We start from the raw sequence: 20,529 nt of genomic DNA on the forward strand, positions 1-20,529 counted from the left end.
AAACATTTGACACTACCAGCCTTCCTTGCTTTAAAAAATTATTAATGATCCCGCTCCATGCCCAAATGGGCGTGTGAAAATCTGCTTTACAGGCAGAAGGCACTGCAGAGACAAGGCTGGCTTATTGTTGCACAGGTGCCATAAGCTAACGTGTGCTGCCACAGACAGCGTTGATGTCAGGACTTTTGAATTGTGAGGCGGACGGGCGAAGTCTTTCTTTTCAAGGTTTTCCTACGAGCAGAGCCAGAAGGGTCGTCTGTTCTGTGTGCGGACTCTTATGAATCATCCATTTAATTTTTTTAATTTGCTTAATTTTTATTTTTTAAAATTTTATTTATCTGTGAGAAAGAGACAGAGTGTGAGCAGGGCAGGGGCAGAGACAGAGAGAATCCGAAGCAGGCTCCAGGCTCTGAGCTGTCAGCACAGAGCCCCCGACGCGGGGCTTGAACTCGTGAACTGTGAGATCGTGACCTGAGCCAAAGTCAGTTACTTAACTGACTGAGCCACCCGGGCTCCCCGGAATCATCCATTTTATAAACACAGCGTCCAGTTACAGTCTGTCCTTTTATTAACTTTATTCTTCATGAGGAATGGGACACAGTTTGTATAATAGTCGTTGTATTATCCCCCCAGAATAATCATTTGCTGGCTCTGTTTGTTGTAGAGCTTTGAACCACCACTGTAAAGTAGCCATGATTTTATAGGCAACTGGACATTTTATAGGCAACTGGATATCTCAAGCATATGGAGGTTTCCATTCAATTTTAGAGCGTTGTTTTTTTGGAAATGCTTTCAAAAGTGTCCTTTAAAATATTCCAGAAAAGCAAGATTCATTGCATGTAAATGTATCTATCCTGCTTTGCTGCTAATACACTGTGCAATTTTTAAAAACTGGGGTGCCTGAAAACTCAGGCAGTTGAGCGTCCGACTTGGCCTCAGATCATGATCTCATGATTCATAGGTTCGGGTCCCATGTCAGGCTCTCCGCTGTCAGTGTAGAGCCTGCTTCAGATTCCATGTCTCCCTCTCTCTACCCCTCCCATGCTTGTGCTCTCCCTCTCAAAAGTAAACATTAAGAAAAATTACGAAAGGCAAAGAAGAATGTTTTCTGGTGTGTGTGTGTGTGTGTGTGTGTGTGTGTGTGTGTGTATGTGTGCGCACAGGCATGCGTGCATATTAGTTTCTGAGATTTAATGACTTTTTTGTTTTTTAATTTTTTGATGTTTATTTATTTTGAGAGAGAGAGAGAGAGAATGAGTGGAGTAGGGGCAGAGAGAGAGGGAGAGAAAATCCCAAGCAGGCTCCACGTTGTCAGGGCAGAGCCAGACTTGGGGCTCGAACCCACCAACTGTGAGATCATGACCTGAGCCGAGATCAAGAGTCTGACACTCAACTGACTGCACCCCTTTTTAAAATTTTTTGTAAGTTTATTTATTTATTTTGAGAGAGAGAGAGAGCAAGCACAAGTGGGGTAGGGGCAGAGAGAGAGAGGGAAAGAGTTAATGACCTTTCTTAAGATCAGAAAGGAAAACTAGTCAAAATGTAATGGGTATGGATGCCGTGCAGTTGGAAACTTGGACCCGTGGGCACGGGCGCACCCCCACGGTGGGAGGGACAAAAGCAGGCGAGGGCTTAGGCGTGAACCCTGGTGAATAATTTAACATAACCAATTTACTTAATTTCTTGGCTTATTTCCTCATCTGTCAAATGGGATTGTGACTGCTGTTTCCAACCCTTTCGAAGGCTGTGGAAAGAGCCTTGGGAGGTAAAAGGTACTCAGAATATGCTTCCCTTTCCCTCGACTGGAACTTGTAGAAAAACGGACAGTTAAGCAGAACTTTGCTTGTGTCAAGTGTACATTAATATAATGTGCATGTGGACATCGTCAAAGCCATTCGCTTCAGTCATTCACTGGCAGCGAGTTTACTGAGTTCTTTGGTTGATGGGCCAAATGATGAGCAGTGTATTTATATCCCTGCATCAGAAAATGCATCGTCACATTACATTTCGAGGAAGAAGCAATTGGGACAGAATCGGCACATACTCAAAGCTTCAACAAAATCTGTTAATGCCACTTTTTCTTTGTATGGTGAGGGCTCGTTCGGGAGGGGGAAAATGCTCGAAGCAGTGCTCTGAAGTAGTCTGTGTAGGTTTCCTTCAAAGTCAGTTGGCTGCCCGTCCTCACAGACTGGTTTTAGTTCACTCTAAAGGGCTTTTCCTACTGAGTCATGTCACCCGCCATGCACTGCCCTCCATTCTCCCTGCTGCCATCTTGTTGCGCAGTTTGTGTTTATGGTGCATTTCAGGCGAGTTGGTCGTCAGAGCTGTTATAATTCTAGCACACAGTTACCCTCACATGTAGTGTCCCTTCAAAAATATTGTAATGCAAAGCAGTATAATAACTGTACGTTGTGCAACTTAGTATTTCTGTCCATTATTTTGTGAAAATGAATGAATGAATGAATGAATGATGGAATAAAGTTAGTACTAACCAGCAGTTATGACTTCAACATAGTGTTTATTTTGCAGTTCAGTTTTGTATGTAAAGAATTCTGCATTTATATTTGTATGCTTTGGTTTCCTCTGATGCTTTTCTCTTTGTTCCCTACAAATTTTGTGTGGGAAGAAGTTTGCTTACCATCTATACATTTTATTGTGAATATTATTACTTAATATATTGCCCTCACATCATCTAAAATATTAAATCCTATTATTTTTAAAGTTTTTTTTTTAAGTTACTGTGAGAGAGAGAACAGGGCAGGGGCAGAGAGAGAGAGAGAGAGAGAGAGAATGAGAGAGAGATTGAGAGCGAATCCCAAGCAGGCTCCACGCTGTCAGCGCAGAGTCCAAATCAGGGCTTAATCTCACAACTGTGAGATCATGACCTGAGCCGAAACCAAGAGTCAGACACTTGACCACTGAGCCCCCAAGGCGCCCTTTTCCTATTATGTTTATTTGCTGTGGTGCCGCGAGCGTATTGTTTAGTGATCATCAGAAAGCATTTGACAAAATGCAAAAATATAGTTAAATGGTTTGTCAGGGATCTTCCCACTAATCCATTTCTTTGGCAAAGTGTCTTTTGGGGGAATTCTTGTGTTAATCTTGTCCCTGCAAAACCAACAAGCTAGTGTATGTACCCATTGTATATAGGGCGTACTCTACATGCCATCGCTGCGGTGTTACGAAAGAGGTCATAAACACGGCCTTAGGACATGAATGTACGTGGGGGATTTAGAGACAGAGGGCCAGAGCAGATGACGGCTGTGGGGGCACATGATGCCGCCTGGCTTTCTGCAGAGCCGTGCCCTGCACAGGAATGGAAGGATGTCATGACAGTTGGCACCTGTTGTTTACAGTAGTAGGCACACAGTAGTTTTCAGGAAATTAGTTAGAATATTTAAGAAAAAAATTCTTGGGAAAAATAGTGCCATATATATGTTTTTTCACTTAGCTGCTTCTTCTGCTTATTGTTTTATTTTTTCCTTTGGAAATCTTAACTATGATGGTCTTCCATTTTTTACCCAGTGTAACCAAACTCTGGGGTTAAGCACACAGATTTGCAAAGGGCAAAACCTGCTTATTTTGCCAACTCTGAAACCACCTGCAAGTTCAGAGTTCCCAAAATGACCCTCCGTTCTGATAACTTGATAGAAAGACTTGACATATGTTGAAAGCTGTTGTGCCCACAGTCACATGCATTACAGAAAGGATCCAGGTTAGGCAGAGGAAGACACAAAGGGTGTCATCCTCTCCCCATGGGCCCATGAATGGTGTCACCTCCTCCTAGCCATGCTGTGGGGCAATACGCACAGTCTTGCCAAACTGGGAAGCTCACTGGGGTCTTTGTGTCCAGAGATCTGATTGGTGTTTCATTAGAGAAGCATCATGCATTGAATCATTGCCCTCGTGGTTCAACTCAATCTCCAGCTGCCCTTTCCTTGTCGGCTAGACTGAAATCCTTTTCGTCCAGGGGCACAGCATGGACAACAAAACACTCCTAGCACTCAAGGAGTTCCAAGGGTTGGGGCGCCTGTGTGGCTCAGTCAATTAAGCGTCCACTTCTTGATTTCAGCCCAGGTCATGATCTCATGTTTTGTGGGATTGAGCCCCGTGTTTAGCTCTGCACTGACAGTGCAGAGTCTGCTTGGGATTCTCCCTCTCTCTCAATCTCTCTCTCTCTCTCTCAAAATAAATAAATAAACTTAAAGAAATTCCAAGGGTTTACAGGTTACCTCTTAGGAGCTAGACTTCTCTTAGAAACCACATTTCTAACTACCCATTTTTCAGTAGTGGCTCAGCTTTCTTGCTTGCAATCTGGTACCTATTGAATCACATTTGGCTGTATAGTAATGAAGAAATATTATCACTCATTATTTATTTTAAAAACTCACTCCTTACTTGTATGTCATGTATTTGACTTAATGAGTGAGGGTATAAGGTGTAAGGTACATCACTCAAATTTATGCAGTGACTGGAAATGTTATTCCAAAGATCATTTTGGGGGGACTGAGCATCATCAGTGATGATTTAAGATTTTTAATTAATGGTCTAAGTCATCACTGTAATGCTCCAAACCTAACTTAGAGAGTTGTGTATAAGCAATGGCAGAGTCTTTCTTATGTCTTTGAATTCATAACCATCACACTGTCATCTTCTTTCCCTGCTCCCGTTTTCCTTATCTTTTCAAATGTATATTCTAAAAATAAAGAGAAATCTGAGAGACAGAGCAAAGAAACTCTTGTAACGACATGATCATAATCACTTGACTTTATATAGCACTTTACTTTTTAGCGCCTTTGAGCATAGGCTAATTGTAGCCATCTCCAAAGTGGCTGACTGACGTGCAAATGTGAAAAATGCACGGATGTGTGGAATGCAGTTTTAGAGAATCAGATCCAGTGAGGTCTTAGTTTGCAGTATGTGTGTATGGACTTGGGCGCATGTGTGCGTGTCTACGAAAGTTGAAGGATGACTGCCCAAATCTAACTAGAACATAAAATACAGTGAGGGGAAGGGGGAGGCTAGAGAGAGACAGAAGACAGGCTTCATTTCACAGTTCACTGCTTTTCCAACGAAGTGAAGTAAACTTCAGACATCAAGGGATTATTCAGTTTTGTAGACTTACAGGTCATCTGATAAATAGTTAACAATATCTGTCTCTACAGAAAAACAGGATCAGATACGCAAAAGTGTATTGTTGTTTACATTAATGGATGGTTGGATTCACTTGAATAATTTTCCAGGTCTGATGATGTCTGGGGATATTTTATATGTACGACTGCACACATATTTTTTCTATAAGCCAGCAGAGTTCCGTGGTTAATGTATTTTTTTCTGCGCACGCAGGTGTGACTCTAGACTCGGACTCTTGCCTTGACCCAGGAATCCCTGTGAATGGGCATCGGCACGGCAGTCATTTTGGCATCAGGTCTACGGTGACTTTCAGCTGTGACCCGGGGTACACGCTGAGCGACGATGAGCCCCTGGTCTGCGAGAGGAACCATCAATGGAACCACGCCCTGCCCAGCTGTGACGGTAGGTGGAGCTCAAGGGAGCCGTAAACCCTACAGAAGTGTGGACACTGTCGATATCTCAGTTGTTTGGGTGGAATGTGTTGTATTGTACAGGGCGGTATGATACGAAAAGTTGTACACCTTAGAAACAATTCCATTTAATACTTGAAGTTTATCTAGCACATTTTTTTTTTCTGTGAAGTAAGGCATCTGTCTAGAAATGAAAAATAAAAAAAAAAATTATGGGCCAGTCTTCAACTTTATCAGCAGACACCGAAACTTACAGAGCTCAGTTATGCACACACTCTTACACGTGGCATTTGTTGAAGACAGCACGAAGGCAGGCTAGTGAGCGCGTGTGCTCCACATCATCAGGCCCGGTCTTCCTCCGAACCGAGTCCAAGCATCGAGTCACCACCCTGAGGTCTATACAGCTCCTCTAAGCTCTCAGCACTCTCCCCGGGACGACCGGGAAGCACCTTCCCAGAAGACCCCCAAGTGGTTTCCCGGGTAGCCACTCCCCCTTCCCTGCACTTATCCGCCCTTGGAAGTCTCCAAAGGAATACCTTGACGATGGCTCCATGCAGGGTATACACAAATATGGTACTTGTGGCCATTCGCAAAGACAGTAAGGGATTTGTCCTTTGGCCATGAATAGAACAACATTATCACATTATCTCTATAAAAAAGAATATATTTTTCCCATTCACAACAGTTTTTCACCAATGTTGTAATGTGGTTGTATTTGTGGCTTAGAGAGAACCATAACAGAAATGAATTTACCTATAGAAAATACCGCACTTCATAACAAACTATTATAAAAAGTTTCATGGAAGGTGAGAACAGAATAACTTTCTTAGTACCAGGAGTGTTATTTCCTATTATCCAGAAGATCCTCACGCATGCAGTAATATAAGAAAACGGCATAAATTATAAATATTACAAAGAACAGACCATCAAGTTTGGGCAGTAAGTGCTAACAGATGACCATGTTCAGGATAAACATAGATCTGTGGATTTCCACACAGGATACAGTTAGTAGAAGTGTAATATCTATATACTCTAAAACCTTCAGGAGTATATTTAACAGGGAACATGGAGGCTTACCTTAAAATAATTTAGAAGTTTACAGTAGAACACAAAAAGAATATCCTCATACCGGGAAATACCTAATACGTTTCTGGACGGTAGGGATGAAATTTAAATATACAAATTTTTTACAAATAAAGTTTTACATTCAATACAATCCAATTAAAATGAATTTGGATTTTTAATAGAAATATATAAATATGTTATAAATGAATCTGGAAGAGTAAAGCCTCTAAATAGGCATATATTTTTTTAAAAATGATAAAGAAGGACTCTATCTGGTATCGAAGTATACCAAAAATAGATGAAAATGAAAATATGAAACCAGTACAGAAATACACAAATAGTTTATATGCCTGTATAAGAACTTAATTTGCTAAAATTATTCCAAATCCATGAGGAGGGATGACATTTCATAAATGATGTTGTTCAAATTGTAAATCCAGACACAATAAATGGAAAACATTGATAGATTTCACTACATACAAATTAAAATTTCTACTGAAAAAAAAGTTAAAGGAAAAGGTCAGACTACAGAAAATAATTGGTCTGTCCATGTAATGTGATTCGAGATACTTTTATCACCCAAACGGATGGAAGAAAAACAGTGACATACACAAAACAACAGGTCCACGAGGAAAACACATACATAGGCTTTTCAGAGAAGGAGACAGAACACTTCAAAATATGTCCACTCTGACACGGACTCAGGAAAATGCAAAAAAAAAATTTTTTTTTTCTACCCTGTTGATTTGCAAAAAAGTAGAAAGGTCAGATTACTCTCCATCATCATGGGATTAGGGAGATGCGCGTTCATTCTGTCCTGTTGCTAGGAAACTGAAATGATACCCCCTTTCTGGAGAAAAGAGCAAGTCTCAGGACAATGCACATTGTGTACGTGAACATATCCATGCATGTACTTACAGACACATTTACGGTATATACATAGAAACTGGCTGAAAATAGACATTCTAAAACGGTAACCCTAATGCTCTCATTTTGGGAGGTTGGCAAGCTGTAGGGAGAGGGAGAGTCTTTCAGTTTTTATCTCCACATTTTTTTGGTGTTATATGAATTTGTATTAGGTCTTATTTTTGTAATTGGAACCCTAGTGATGAAGAAAATAAATAAAATTTACCCGTGTAATTACTGAACAGTGTCAGAGGATGCTAGCTACTGGACTAATAATTTTTTTTAATCTGAGGTATCATAAATAGTATGCAAAAATATTTACTATATTTATAGTAGGATTTTGTATTGGCAAGAATTATAACAAGGGCACAAAGTATGATAAAGGTCTCACACCTAAAATACTTAGTTGTTACTCATGCATAACTAAGCATCAATCAAAATATTTATTAAACCATTTAATCCAAAATCTGCAGTAAGCAAATCATAGAAGTAATTTTATTGGAAGAGTTATTTACCTGATATGCAAACACGTGGCTGGCTTTATTGGGAGCCACTGTGCAAATTTAATAATAGCTGTTATTTCTTTTTATTTTTTTGACCAGAGCTGAATGGGACTTAGGAAGGGAGCACATAGAAGTTGCTCTCTTTTTTCCATTTTCCTTCGGGATGAATGAGTTGAGCAACTGCCAACGCGCGGCCTCAAGTTGTAACTGCAGACTTTTCAGGCAGCGCGGGGAAGATGGAAAAGTTGAGGTCGCTGATTGTGCTTTAAACACACAATCAGTTGGGGCGCCTGGGTGGCTCAGTCGGTTGAGCGGCGGACTTCGGCTCAGGTCATGATCTCGCGGTCTGTGAGTTCTAGCCCCGCGTTGGGCTCTGTGCTGACAGATCAGAGCCTGGAGCCTGTTTCAGATTCTGTGTCTCCCTCTCTCTGACCCTCCCCCATTCATGCTCTGTCTCTCCCTGTCTCAAAAATAAATAAACGTTAAAAAAAAAATTTAAAAAAAATACACAATCAGTTGTGTTGATGAAAGTGCCCAGCTCTTCACAGGAAGATACACAACAGTCGTCTAGCTAACTAGACTCTGGATCTGGTAGAAAAGGCCGCCGTAAGGTACTAGTGAGAGTAGACACTTATCCAGACCCACCTGAGATGGGTAATTTTGATTTTAAATTGGATTCTTCTCAAGAGAGGACAACGACACTCTCCATGTATTCTTGATTGAACAGTGGTGGTAACTTAGTTTGTTTAAATATTTTAGTATCTGACCAAGATGACTTTCTCCTCTGCCCAGCAGATGACCCAGGCACGACTGCCCTCGTCCCCTCAACCAAGCCCATGCAGTAGTCACCCCCCCCCCTACTCCCACGTCCTTTCGTGTTGCGTTCCCCGAATCCACCCCTCCTCCAAGACCAGGATGCACTCAACCGAATCACACCAGGTCACCAGCATTATTAACTTTTCTAACATCCGTTTCTCCTTGTGTGCAGTGCCATAGACTTTAACTTTAAAACGTATAATTTCAGGTAGCCGGATACACTCTGTGGTAACCCACGCAGCCTGCTATAACAAAATAAAACCAGACACGGTGGCTTCTCTACAGCAGGCATGTGTTTCTCACTGTTCCGGAGGATGGGGTCCAAGTTCGAGGGACAACACGATCCAGTTCTTGTGAGGCCCCCGTTCTAGGCTGCACATGGCTGTGTTCTCCCTGTGTTGTCTCAGGGAGGAGGGGCAAGGGAGCTCTGTGGGGCCCCTTCTATAAAGGCCATAATCAGCCCTTGTGACATACCCACACCTCAAGGCCCTGCCTCCTTAACGCCATCACGTTGCCCATTAGGGAGTCAACATGAGTTACGGCGATACACAAACATCCAGACCGTAGCATGTGCATATATCATACATACACTTAATTATTTAATAGTTTTCTCAGTTGTATTTTTTTTTAAGTTTATTTAGTTTGAAAGACAAAGAGAAAGCATGCATGAGCAGGGGAGAGGCAGAGAGAGAGGGAGAGAGAGAGAGATTCCCAAGCAGGCCCTGCCCTGAAAACACATAGCCTGATGTGGGGCTCATACTCACGAACCATGAGCTCATGACCTGAGCCGAACTCAAGAGTCGGGAACTGAACTGACTGAGCCACCCAGGTGCCGCTCCTTAGTTTTCTTTTAAGGTCGTAGTGATAGGCATTGAGGGTCTCACCTAAAATACAGCACTTGAGCCTGGATTTCAGTGATGAGTCGAATTTCCCAAAGTGGCCAGCCCGTGCAGAGGCACTGAGGCAGAGAAAACGAACACACTGGGGCTGACCTGGCACATTCTGCAGATTCCTGGAGGTTTGGGGACGTAGAGTGAATGGAACATGAACAAAATGGTCAGTGGGAAATTCTCTCAGAGAAACGAAGGGAGGATGGGCAGAGCAGGGTCTCGAGGCCTTAAAGGTAGCTGACATGCTTTAGAAATGACAGCATGCATTTGGCCTTTTCCATAGAAAAGAAAGTACATTCGATTTATGTGTTGTGTCTCTTTTCCTTTCTCCCCACTGAAATCCGTGTACATTTGAAATTTAACCCTTCTAAAAGGAATTTGTAACATAAACTGTTTGCTTTGCTTTGGTTTCATTGAAAACTCTTTCAGATAATAATAAATTTATGATAAATGGCTATTAATAAATCTGAAAACCTGGGGAGATTGTAGAGTTTGATATAAGAGTTTTAGACAGTCATGGTTGATTGTTTTCATTTAACTGTAAGAACCGCTCTTGTTGCATTTTCAAATCTTAAGCAATCTTTTAACCCCCCTGGGTTTTTATTGTGACAAATGATACATCAATAGGATATTTAAACCTTTAAAGATTCATAGCTCTGAGAATGGAAGAAGAAATCAGAATTAATTACAATATTTTATATCCCCATGAAAAGAAGATACACTCTATCAGTATCTTTCATCTGCATAGCATCTTGCTTCATTTCAGTTTTACCGTTTATGCGTTAGCATACTCACATTTTAAAGAGATATCGTGAACATTCAAATAAAGTGCCTTCTTATTTGTTGAAAAACAAGTGCTAGAAAAATTTTGGAAAACTTTCTTCACTGAATAAATATTTGTGTACACTCTGGACTCTTTCCACAAGCATCTATTGGAAAACTACTGTATTTGTAGGTACACAGCTGTAAGTTCATGAACTTGTAGCTTAGAGAAGGGAAAGACTTATTTTTTAAATCACCCAGTGAAAGAAGTGCTTTATGAGGCACAGGAAAAGTGTTTTGAGAATAGAGAGATGAAAAAGATAAGTTACAATTTGGAATCTTGGAAGTCTTGGGAGGCAGGATTCAAGATGCATCTTTCAAGATACTGTTGAGAGGAAGAATTAGAAGTGAAGGAATGCTAGGAATCCAGGCATGAAAGTGTCAGCGGGCTAAGGGATTTGGGGGATAGGGAGTCCTTTGCTCTGGATGGATGGGAGACTGAAGGTCATTCAGAGCCCTTTCACACTAGTCCTAAGGGACAAACCCTGTTTCCTTGGCAAGACTTGAAACCACAGGGCGCCATGGTCCCAGAGTGGGACTCCAGCTTTCTTTGAGAAAAAACTGAGGATGATGGCAGGGCTTGAAATAACATCCCCTGCTTTAACTGAACAGCTCTAAATTATTCCCCCTTTTATTGGTAGGGTTTCCACGTAAGATTTATTTATTTTAGATAAAAGATTCAGTATAAATACGTGAATGAATGGTGGAACAAATGAGTGAACGAATGAGTAAACTTAATAACTCTGTAGGACATGGAGAGGCCACGGATAATTGGAAATAGAATGTCACCCCATTAAGTTTTTGCTTCAGATAGAACTTTATTAGTAGTTTAAAGCGAACAAGGAAAACGGAAAATAAGAAAAGAGGGACAAAGCAGACGGAATACTGTGTGCTTTCACATGTTAATCTCTCTGAGGAAGAGACAGGAAGGCAGGAGCTGGGACATAAATCACACAAAGAAGGCCTGAAACACGCCAGTTTCACCAAGTGTGAGAGGTGAAAAACAGAAAGTGGCTGTGAAGACAGGGCCCCGGAGGTTACATTCCAAGGGCCTTTGCCGGCAGTGGGAAACTCAGCCGTGGCCTGAGAAGGAAGCCAGTGTTTCAGACACGATTTTGGGAGCCAGCAGGTTGGTCCTCAGAGTCGGTGCTGTGGAAACAAAGGGTATTTTCAGGGAGCAAGGAGAGGCCGTCCGCTCCGATTCCTCTGGCCTGCCTCTGGTCCAGGCAGAGGAGACACGGAGAAGTGAACACTGAAGCCGGGGTTTGGGCTCTACGAGCTCGTGTCCGCACACTGGGACACATCACAGGCCTCTGGGCAGGGTCTGGCGACAGGAAGCGGACACCCGCAGGGTCCGCGGGTGGTCTGGGGGCTTTGCCAAGGACACCCCTAGACCCCCAAGACTCTCCAGGACACTGGCAGCTGGCAGCCTGTCACAGGGCAGTCTGTGAACACGGGGTCCACTCAGACCGCCCGTGCCCCCTCCATCCTTGTATCACCCACTCAACGGTCCACATCCCTTTGGCCCGGACACCTGCGCGGATGGACTCGGCAGCCCCCCGGCCCACCCCACCGTGCTCTAATTCCCTAGACCGCCTGTGAGTTCCGAGAACGTGTTCAGACCCTTGTTCTTAGTCCTGATTAGTCACCTCCTCAAGTTATTTTGCTGGCCCACTGGAATGCCAACTTTGGAAGAAGAGTGTTTTGTCTGTGTTACTCCTTGCTGTGCGCCCAAGAGCTTGCGTGGGCCTGGAAAATACCAGTAAATTCCTCAGTAAGTCATTTTGGATGGAGGTGTGGGTGGATGAAAGGATTAAAGTAGAGCCAGAGGCAGAACTCGAGACATGTTTGGGAAAGACTGCCTATACATTCATCTCTCCTGTCTTTCCTCCTTTCTGTACGTCTCCGTTTTCCCGAGAGGTTGCCGGTGTAATGTCTCTGGGTCTCTGACAGTGGGTAGGTAACGTAAATAGCAAAGTGAAATTCAAGGAATTATGACCCTAAGGATAGCAAAAGTAAAGGTTTACTGTGCTTTTTACAACTACCGGAAAAGACTGTGCACTGCAGGAAGAAACAGATTATTGTCATTCAGACTACATGCCCCGCTCCCTGTGGCGCTTCTAAGGGAATGGAGACTTGTCTGTGAGGATGTGGCCAGAGGCCCATGTGGACAGTAAAAACGAAAGCAGTTCCCTTATTTCACTCTCTTCCCTCTTCGATGTCAGGCGGGAATACCAGTACAATTGTGTACCTCAAATCTCCTTTCCCTAAAAAAAGAAGGAAAAAAAAAAACAAAAAAGGATGCTTTGTGGATGAAATTATTTCTATTCAAAACTCTTCATAATGCTTGAAGACTGTGTTGCATTTGCACATACATGAGTCAAAACGAGCTGCAGATTTACTGATTTACTTCATCGGTGTCTTTCTTTGTTACCTTGCTCCTAAACGGCGCCTCGATGGCGTGGGTTCGCGCTTTCTGAGTTCGGTGTTGAACTGATGGAAACATCAGTGGTCAGATGTCTCTCCTCCCAATCTTCTCCCAGTATACGATCCACCATTTTATCCTGATGGCATGAAGACAGAGGGTGAAACAGAGATTGATGAATTTTATAGTGTCTTAAGTGTAGCTGGATATAGATTATTTTTATCCGTTTTCTCCAGCGTGTGGAGGTTTTAAGGTAAAGATTACTGCAAATAACTGCATATGTGATACCTCAACTTGACATCAAATGGTTTCCACTCGTTATGCTTCCATCCTTGGTAAATACTTGAGAAGCTAACGTCCCGATCTACCCTGATCCAATCACAGACACATAGAAAGTTGCTAATAGGTAGCTGCTATGCTCGAGGCTGCATTCTGTCCCCGGTCTTGTCCCAGGCCACGGCCACCTTTCTCATGTCCTTTGTTGAAGCTTCTCACCTCCCTCGGCTGGTTAGCCCTGGAGAGAGCGGGTTGGGCTTCTTCATCCACATCCATTGGGCGGGTGGTCTCCACGGCTCCTATTCTTGCTCCCATCCCCTGGGGGGACTTGTGAGTCCAGCTGCCATGACAGAAGTTCTGCGTGGATGTGCAGTAGGCATCCAGCTTCGGGGACCTGAGACTGAGCTGGTCTACACCCCAGAGTCTACCTCACCTTCAGTTCCTTCACGCTCTTTTAATTTTTAATTTTTTGGTTTTTTTTGTCATGGCGTCCACATCCCATTCATGAAAAAAGCCCGGTGGCTCTGCCTTGAAACCATGGCGAGGTCCTCCCCACTTTCTTCGACGTCTGCCGTCGTGTCCTACCCACTGGACCCTCTGCCAGCCTCATGCCATTCTCGCCCAGCGCCAGGGAAAAAGGCCCAGTTAGCGCCTGTCCTGCCCCACCAGAGCTTCCAGGGCCCTACACCTCACTCAGACAAGTGGCAAGGCCCCCACCCTCTGACACTGTTCATCCTGGCTTCTCCAGCCCCCTCCCTCTCAGCTGCCCTGGGGCACGTCCCGCCCACAGCCCGACTCAGGCCTGGTCCCAGTGCTTGTCTCTGCACACACGTTCTTCCCAGGTCTCCAGCCGCTCCCTCCTTGGTCTCCAAGGTCTCTTCATGGGCCACCTCCCAAGTACGCTTCCCTGCCCACCTGCACAGGTGGCCCCCAACTCCACACAGTGCGGAGAATTCCCTGGCCTTCTTCTCTCCCTCTTCATTTTCTCCCCTGGTGCTTACCATCTCCCAACATCATGTATAATCTGCTCTTTACATTATTGTGGAAATAGTCTCTCTCCTTCAGCCGCAGTGTTGACTCTCTGAGCGCAAGGACTTTTGTCTATTTTGTTCACCATTTCCAGGGCTGAGGGCAGTGTCTGGCCTTTTGTGGAACAAATTAATTCCAAATGTTATATTAACACTACCTGTTTCGTAATGAGATGGAGTCAACCTAATTTTAAGACGTGACAATCCTCCACCGTTAAAACTGGCTAGAACTCACTCAAGAAGTTTCTGTTTTGCTGATTTTTATGTAACTCTTCCCATGTGGTTTACATTTTCAAAGAGATTATCTGTTCCCTTAAAACACATGATGCATGAGCATGATACGAAGATCGCATCCTTCACAAACTCGCTAATTCTTCCGCAGCTGTTACTTTATGGAACTAGCTTTATGAGACACAGTTCAGGATGTTCATTCTAATAGGAGAACATTACTTCAGGTATCAGTCATTTAATGATAATCTTACCGAGTTCCAAAAAGGAAGCTTGGTTACACGTGTGCGTGGAGAGCACATGGTAACAGATTGAGAACTGAAACTTCCCTATTCCGTCGATTCCCTCAATGTGTCTACTTTCTCATTCACATGATTGCATATAACCTTTTTCTTTATTCAGAAGTGAGTCTCAGGGTGCCTGATTGGCTCAGTCGGTTGAGCAAACGTCTCTTGATTTCAGCTCAGGTTGTGATTCCAGGGTCCTGGGATCAAGCCCTGCATCGGGTATGGAGCCTGCTTAAGAATCTCTTTCTCCTTCTCTCTGCCCCTCCCACAAGCTCATGTGCACTTGCTCTCTCTCTCAATCTCTCTTTCGAAAGTAATAATCAAAAAAAAGATTAAAGAAATTAGTCTCTAAGACACGTTGAACAGGTCATCTTGTTGAGGATTTAAATCCACTGAAGAAACACTAAGACCGTCAACTCTAAAAAAATGCAAACCTGCACCATTTCTGAAGCTGTAATTGTGCAAGTCAGGGTTGTCTAGAGAAAAAGAACCAGTAGGGTGTGGGTGTGGGTGTGTGTGTGTGTGTGTGTGTGCGTGCGCGCGCACGCGCAGAGAGAGAAGGAGAGAGAAAGGGAGGGAGAGGGAGAGAGAAAGGGAGAGAGAGGGAGGAGAGGGATTTATTATAAGGAATTGGTTTACATGTTGTGGAGGCTGTCCACTCCTAAGACTTGCAGTGGACAGCTGGAAACACAGGAGAGCGGATGGTGTGAATTCTAGGCTGGAGGCTGTCAGGCTTGAGACTCAGAAAGAGTCCAAAGGTAGGAAAAAAATAAATAAATAAACTGATGAGATTATCTGTTCAAAGGTAGTCCAGACAAAGGGAGTTTTACCTTATTTGTGGAAGAATCACCCTTTTGTTCTGTTGGAGCCTTCCACTGATTGGCTAAGGCCCACCCACATTAGGGAGGGCAGTGGGCTTTGCTCAGGCCACCTATTGAAATGTTAATCTCATCCTGCATTGTGCCAGATACACCCAGAACAACCTTTGACCACAAATCTGGGGATCCCCTGGCCAGGTAAGTCACCCACAGAATCCCAGTCTCATGGCCATACCTGACTCTGTGTTATTTTTTGGGTTTTGTATTGTTTAGGACGCCTTTCTATGACATAGCTAATTGCAGGTAAAGTTGCAGTTTTGTTTTATTTTTCATAGAGGTGATATTTGACACACTTTTAGTCCTTGTGCAAAGTAAATATCACTTTAAAAGTATTTTATTCTAGCAATCATCGCAAAAATTTACTACAGCGATAAATATTCCTTATTATTTAAAGCCCTCTGTGGAGGCTACATCCATGGGAAGAGTGGAACCGTCCTTTCCCCAGGGTTTCCGGATTTTTACCCAAACTCCCTGAACTGTACATGGACCATTGAAGTGTCTCACGGGAAGGGTAAGAATATTACATGGATTTTATATGTACAGAGTGGTTAGAAGAAGGTATGCATGCGTGAGCAAGTAAGCTACGTGATTTCTTCACATATTATTTTAACCGTAAATTTTGATGTTATGTATGATTTTAGAAGAAGAGTGGTCTGGAATCACTGATGCTACAGTAGGAGTAGATTCCCTGTACTGCTTTCTATCGGGTAACTTAGATTTATACAGGTCAACGTGTGCTTGGAAAGTAGGTGTGCTGGCAAGGAAAAGAGGCATGCGTCGGAGAAAACACAAATATTGATGAAGTCAAAGGAAGTAAAGTATCCAAACTTCATTTCCATGATACATCTAGCATAAATTTTGTACTTGCCTTATTTTCTAAGTTTACTCAGTATTATTATACGTAAGTCATTTATCTTCACACAATCCAGTGATGATTTCTGGAGCAGATTTAATTATCCTCATTTTATAGATAAGCATACTAAAAGCCAGGAAGATTCGTAATTTGTGTGAGAAATGTAGTTCATAAACACTGGATTTAGGACTGTACCTGGGTGTTTTCTGTATGACAACACTTGTCATTTTTAAGGAGATAATATGAAATTTTGATCACATCAATCTCATGGAGACAAACTGTCTTACACTTAATTTGGACTCTGCTTGCTGCTAAATTGACATTTTTGATTATGTGCCCTATATTACGCTATGCTCATAGGTATCATGAATGCATGTTCAGAATTTCCTTGAAGGAAATCAAGAATAAAGCAGAAACAAATTGTGAGTGACTGAGTTTGTCACTATAAAGATGAGTATTTTTATTTAAAAGGAGCTGTTTGTAGTTAATGTTATTCGTTTTCCTATAGGAATCCACTGATCCTTTGTCGGTATGGTTAACGTGAGAACAGATGCCTAAAAGGCACATAAATCTATAATTTCAATGAATTCTCCCTTCAGCCCTACGTTTATATGGCTAGACCTCCAACCTGAGGTTTCCTAGAAGATATTTGTTAAACGTAAATGAAAAAGTTATCTGGTCCTTCTCTCCTCTGGGATAAATGCTAGTCACCATTCCTACATGCGTTTACTGTAAATGCCCGCCATGTTGTACTTGTATATCTGTGTCTGTCTGTGTGTTTATGTCTGTGTTTGCGTCTGTGTCTGCACCTGTGTCTGTGCCTACACCCATAAGCCCATGTCTAATCGACACCTGTGCCTATACTTCCATATCCTTAAGCATTTATTTCTACCGTTTATCCCCTCTTCATTTCTTAGTCCACTCTTTCTATACATTCTCTGTATTTTCCTTTGAAACTTAAAAGTTTGCTTATTAAGATTTTTTTTTGATTCAAGAGTTTGATGTCTCTAAGCCCAGAAGAAATGATTTTTCTTTAGCTGTTAATTCTGATATCTCTCCCTCCCCTGCCCACCCCCGGCCCCTCCCCTCCCCCCCCCCCCTTTTTCTGCTTCTCAGGAGTTCAGATGATCTTCCATACCTTCCACCTAGAAAGCTCCCACGACTATTTACTGATCACAGAGGACGGGAGTTTCACCGAGCCCGTGGCCAGACTCACTGGCTCTGTACTGCCTCACACTATTAAGGCGGGTTTGTTTGGAAACTTCACCGCCCAGCTTCGGTTCATCTCAGACTTTTCCATTTCCTACGAGGGCTTCAACATCACGTTCTCAGGTATGTTGTTCTCCTCTAACGTGTCTCTTCTCTGGCAATAATAGCAGTGTGTGTGTGAGCGTATGCGTGTGCCTGTGCGTGTGTGATTACAGGTTAATGTCCCAGCAGTCGTGAGCATTAGCTGGTGAGCCAAGGGGGCCGAGCCTCCTTGAAGAAAGACGCTAGGACCTCTGCCCGGCATCCTCGAAATGGCACTTTGCAAATTCTCATCCCTGAGAAATTGCTAATATCACTAAGTTCTCCTGAAAGCCCTTCTCACTCACTTCTCATCAGTTCTATCAAAATCTCAAGGAAAGTGTCCCCATTGGGAGCATTCTCAGGAGAAGCCATCATCTGATTATTTTGGTGCCTGCCTTCCAGCGGATGCCAATACTTGGCTCAAAAACCTCCTCTAGAGTGAAATCAATAAAAAAGAAGAAGCGTGAATACACACACACACACACACACACACACACACACACAACTGAGGATGAGTTTTCATTTACTTTGATGCAGTTATGACCACAGACAAAACCAGGCTCCAAAATCATGTGACATTTTTACTTTCAGTGATGGCACCTACATGATATGTGAAGGCTTTCTGCTGTTTGCCCGGGTTACACTGTTACTATGAATGGTGCTGTGAATAGTATTACTGTGTTTTTGTGGACACGGAAAAAGTACCCACACTTAAAAATTAGCCGAGCGTTTATGAGATGCATTTAATCACATAAGCGATGCTCAGTGACCATGGTCGGGGCCCTGCACTAACACAGATGCAGCCTCAGCCCACAGAAGGGCGCTCCTGCTCTAAGATCCTGATGGGTGGACACAAGGGTGTTTTTGCACTTCTGTGTGTGATACTTTGGAAAGGACAGTGCTCCTCCACTCCGCTCCGCCCAGCCCAGAGCTAATGCAGTTTTCATTAGGTAGTTCCTGAGTCCCGTAATCAGGAGTGATTTCTTCCCCTTGGACCTCCCATAAGTTCCTTAGCAACTTCTGATGCCTCGTACGAGATTCACCGTCACAATATTTGGGTATTTATCTCATCTCCTGTTCTAAGGCTAAAACTCTTAGGAAAGGGGTTTCTGTACCTTCCGCCCTTCCATCAGCAGCAGGTGTATTCCTATGTCTTCTACGCAGTAGGAAGTTAATAATCACTCAATATCACATGGTCCTTAGCGATATATGCGTTGAAATAACTGTCTTAAAGAAAAAGATTTCTTAGGGATTTTAAGATGCTCTGAACTATTTTATACGCCCCATAATTATAACCAGTGCCATTTATCTTTACCTGACTTTGTTGATTTTTCTTGGCATTTCACTGCATTAGTGGAGCTCTTGGGATGAGCTCAGACAACTTGATTTCTTGGAAATTTGCCCATAATCAGGTTAATCATGAGATTGGCCGCTCTGTGGAACAAAGACTTAAATTTTCCTAACACTAATGCCTAATTCCTCTGTACCTTCTTTCCTGCTGGGTCTCAGTTTGGGCACCATGAGAATGTCACTGTCTTTGTTCTCAACTTCCATCGAGATCCAACATGGAGTCAACTAGAACATTCCACAGGAAGAATCTGGCAGCGCCCACCTCTGTGGGGCTCCCCCCTAGATATGTCTCAGAAGTCTGTCGTTCCCACCCTTTCCATGGCATCTGTTTCTTAATTCTGTCACTCCCAGCGCAGAGCTGACAATAAGCCTTTTGGTTAGCAAAGGTCAGAAGCCAGCTCTAGGGCTAATTGTCTTCTTCCGCAACCTCCCTAAACAGACAAGCAGGCGAGAAACAAGACACACTTTCTGGACCTTGGCAGCGCTTTGCAACAGTTTTAAAATATTTTAAAATGTTAAAAATTAAGGTGGTCGCGGTTTTTGAACACAGAAGGAGTCACCTAACCTAGACTGTGTCACACACAGGCTCAGACAGATTTGAAAAAAAAAAAACAAAACAAAACACAACACCTGGGATTGCAAAGCCAGTGCTGCCCTAAACTTGTTCTTCAGGTGTGCTGAGGAGTAATTTCATTTGCAAGAATTTCGCCTTGAAACCTGGCTGCAAACAATTGCCAGTGACACTAATACAAGGGCGTTTATTTTTTAAGTGTCCAAATAAGTAGCAACTTTATCATGCAAATGAAGTGTTTTCCCTTCTGGGGGCTCTTCAGATGTGTGCACAAAATCAGTATGGTTTTCTATCTGCCTTTCCTCCTGCCGGCCCAGTTTCCTTCTGTCGTTTTTAGAAGGTTTTACTAAAGTGGCATTTCCCGATGCACGTCACAGTAGTGTCTCTGCAGATGCTAATGGGACAGTGTGGGAGGGAGCTCCAGATGCACCAGCGGTTACACACAGCTGCCCAGCGTCTGCTCTGTCCCAGGTGTCATTCACTGGTGCTTAATTGAGTGGGCTTGATTCTCCAAGCATCCTTGACCTTCAGCGCGAAAATTATTTCGTAGGGTTTACGTCACAGCCGTAAAATGTTCACCTTATCTTAATGTTACACATCTATTTAAAAAAATACTAGAATTCATGCAGTTCATCACGAACCAGCTTAGGGTACAAAGAAAACCAATCCACATAACCACTACGGAGCAGTTTGAACAACTATGCGTGAGGTTTTTTAAATAGTAGCCGTTTTTTTTTTTGTTTTTTTTTGTTTTTTTTTTTTTTTTAGTTCTTGGTAAGTAAGTTTTGAGTGTTTACC

At 43.0% G+C, this 20,529-nt stretch overlaps 1 protein-coding gene across 3 annotated transcripts in view; it reads left to right on the forward strand.

The window, feature by feature from the left end:
- Nucleotides 1–20,529, forward strand: part of CSMD1 (CUB and Sushi multiple domains 1) — a 2,002,273-nt gene that overhangs the window by 1,627,715 nt on the left and 354,029 nt on the right. For all 3 annotated transcript variants that reach the window (XM_078445226.2, XM_078445227.2, XM_078445228.2), the window contains 3 exons: nt 5,347–5,535; nt 16,062–16,178; nt 17,637–17,852. In XM_078445226.2, the coding sequence (XP_078301352.2) occupies nt 5,347–5,535; nt 16,062–16,178; nt 17,637–17,852 (522 nt within the window). The remainder of the gene's footprint in view (nt 1–5,346; nt 5,536–16,061; nt 16,179–17,636; nt 17,853–20,529) is intronic.

This window comes from Panthera onca, chromosome B1 (assembly GCF_046562875.1).
Source record: "Panthera onca isolate mPanOnc1 chromosome B1, mPanOnc1 haplotype 2, whole genome shotgun sequence".
Lineage (NCBI taxonomy): Eukaryota > Metazoa > Chordata > Mammalia > Carnivora > Felidae > Panthera > Panthera onca.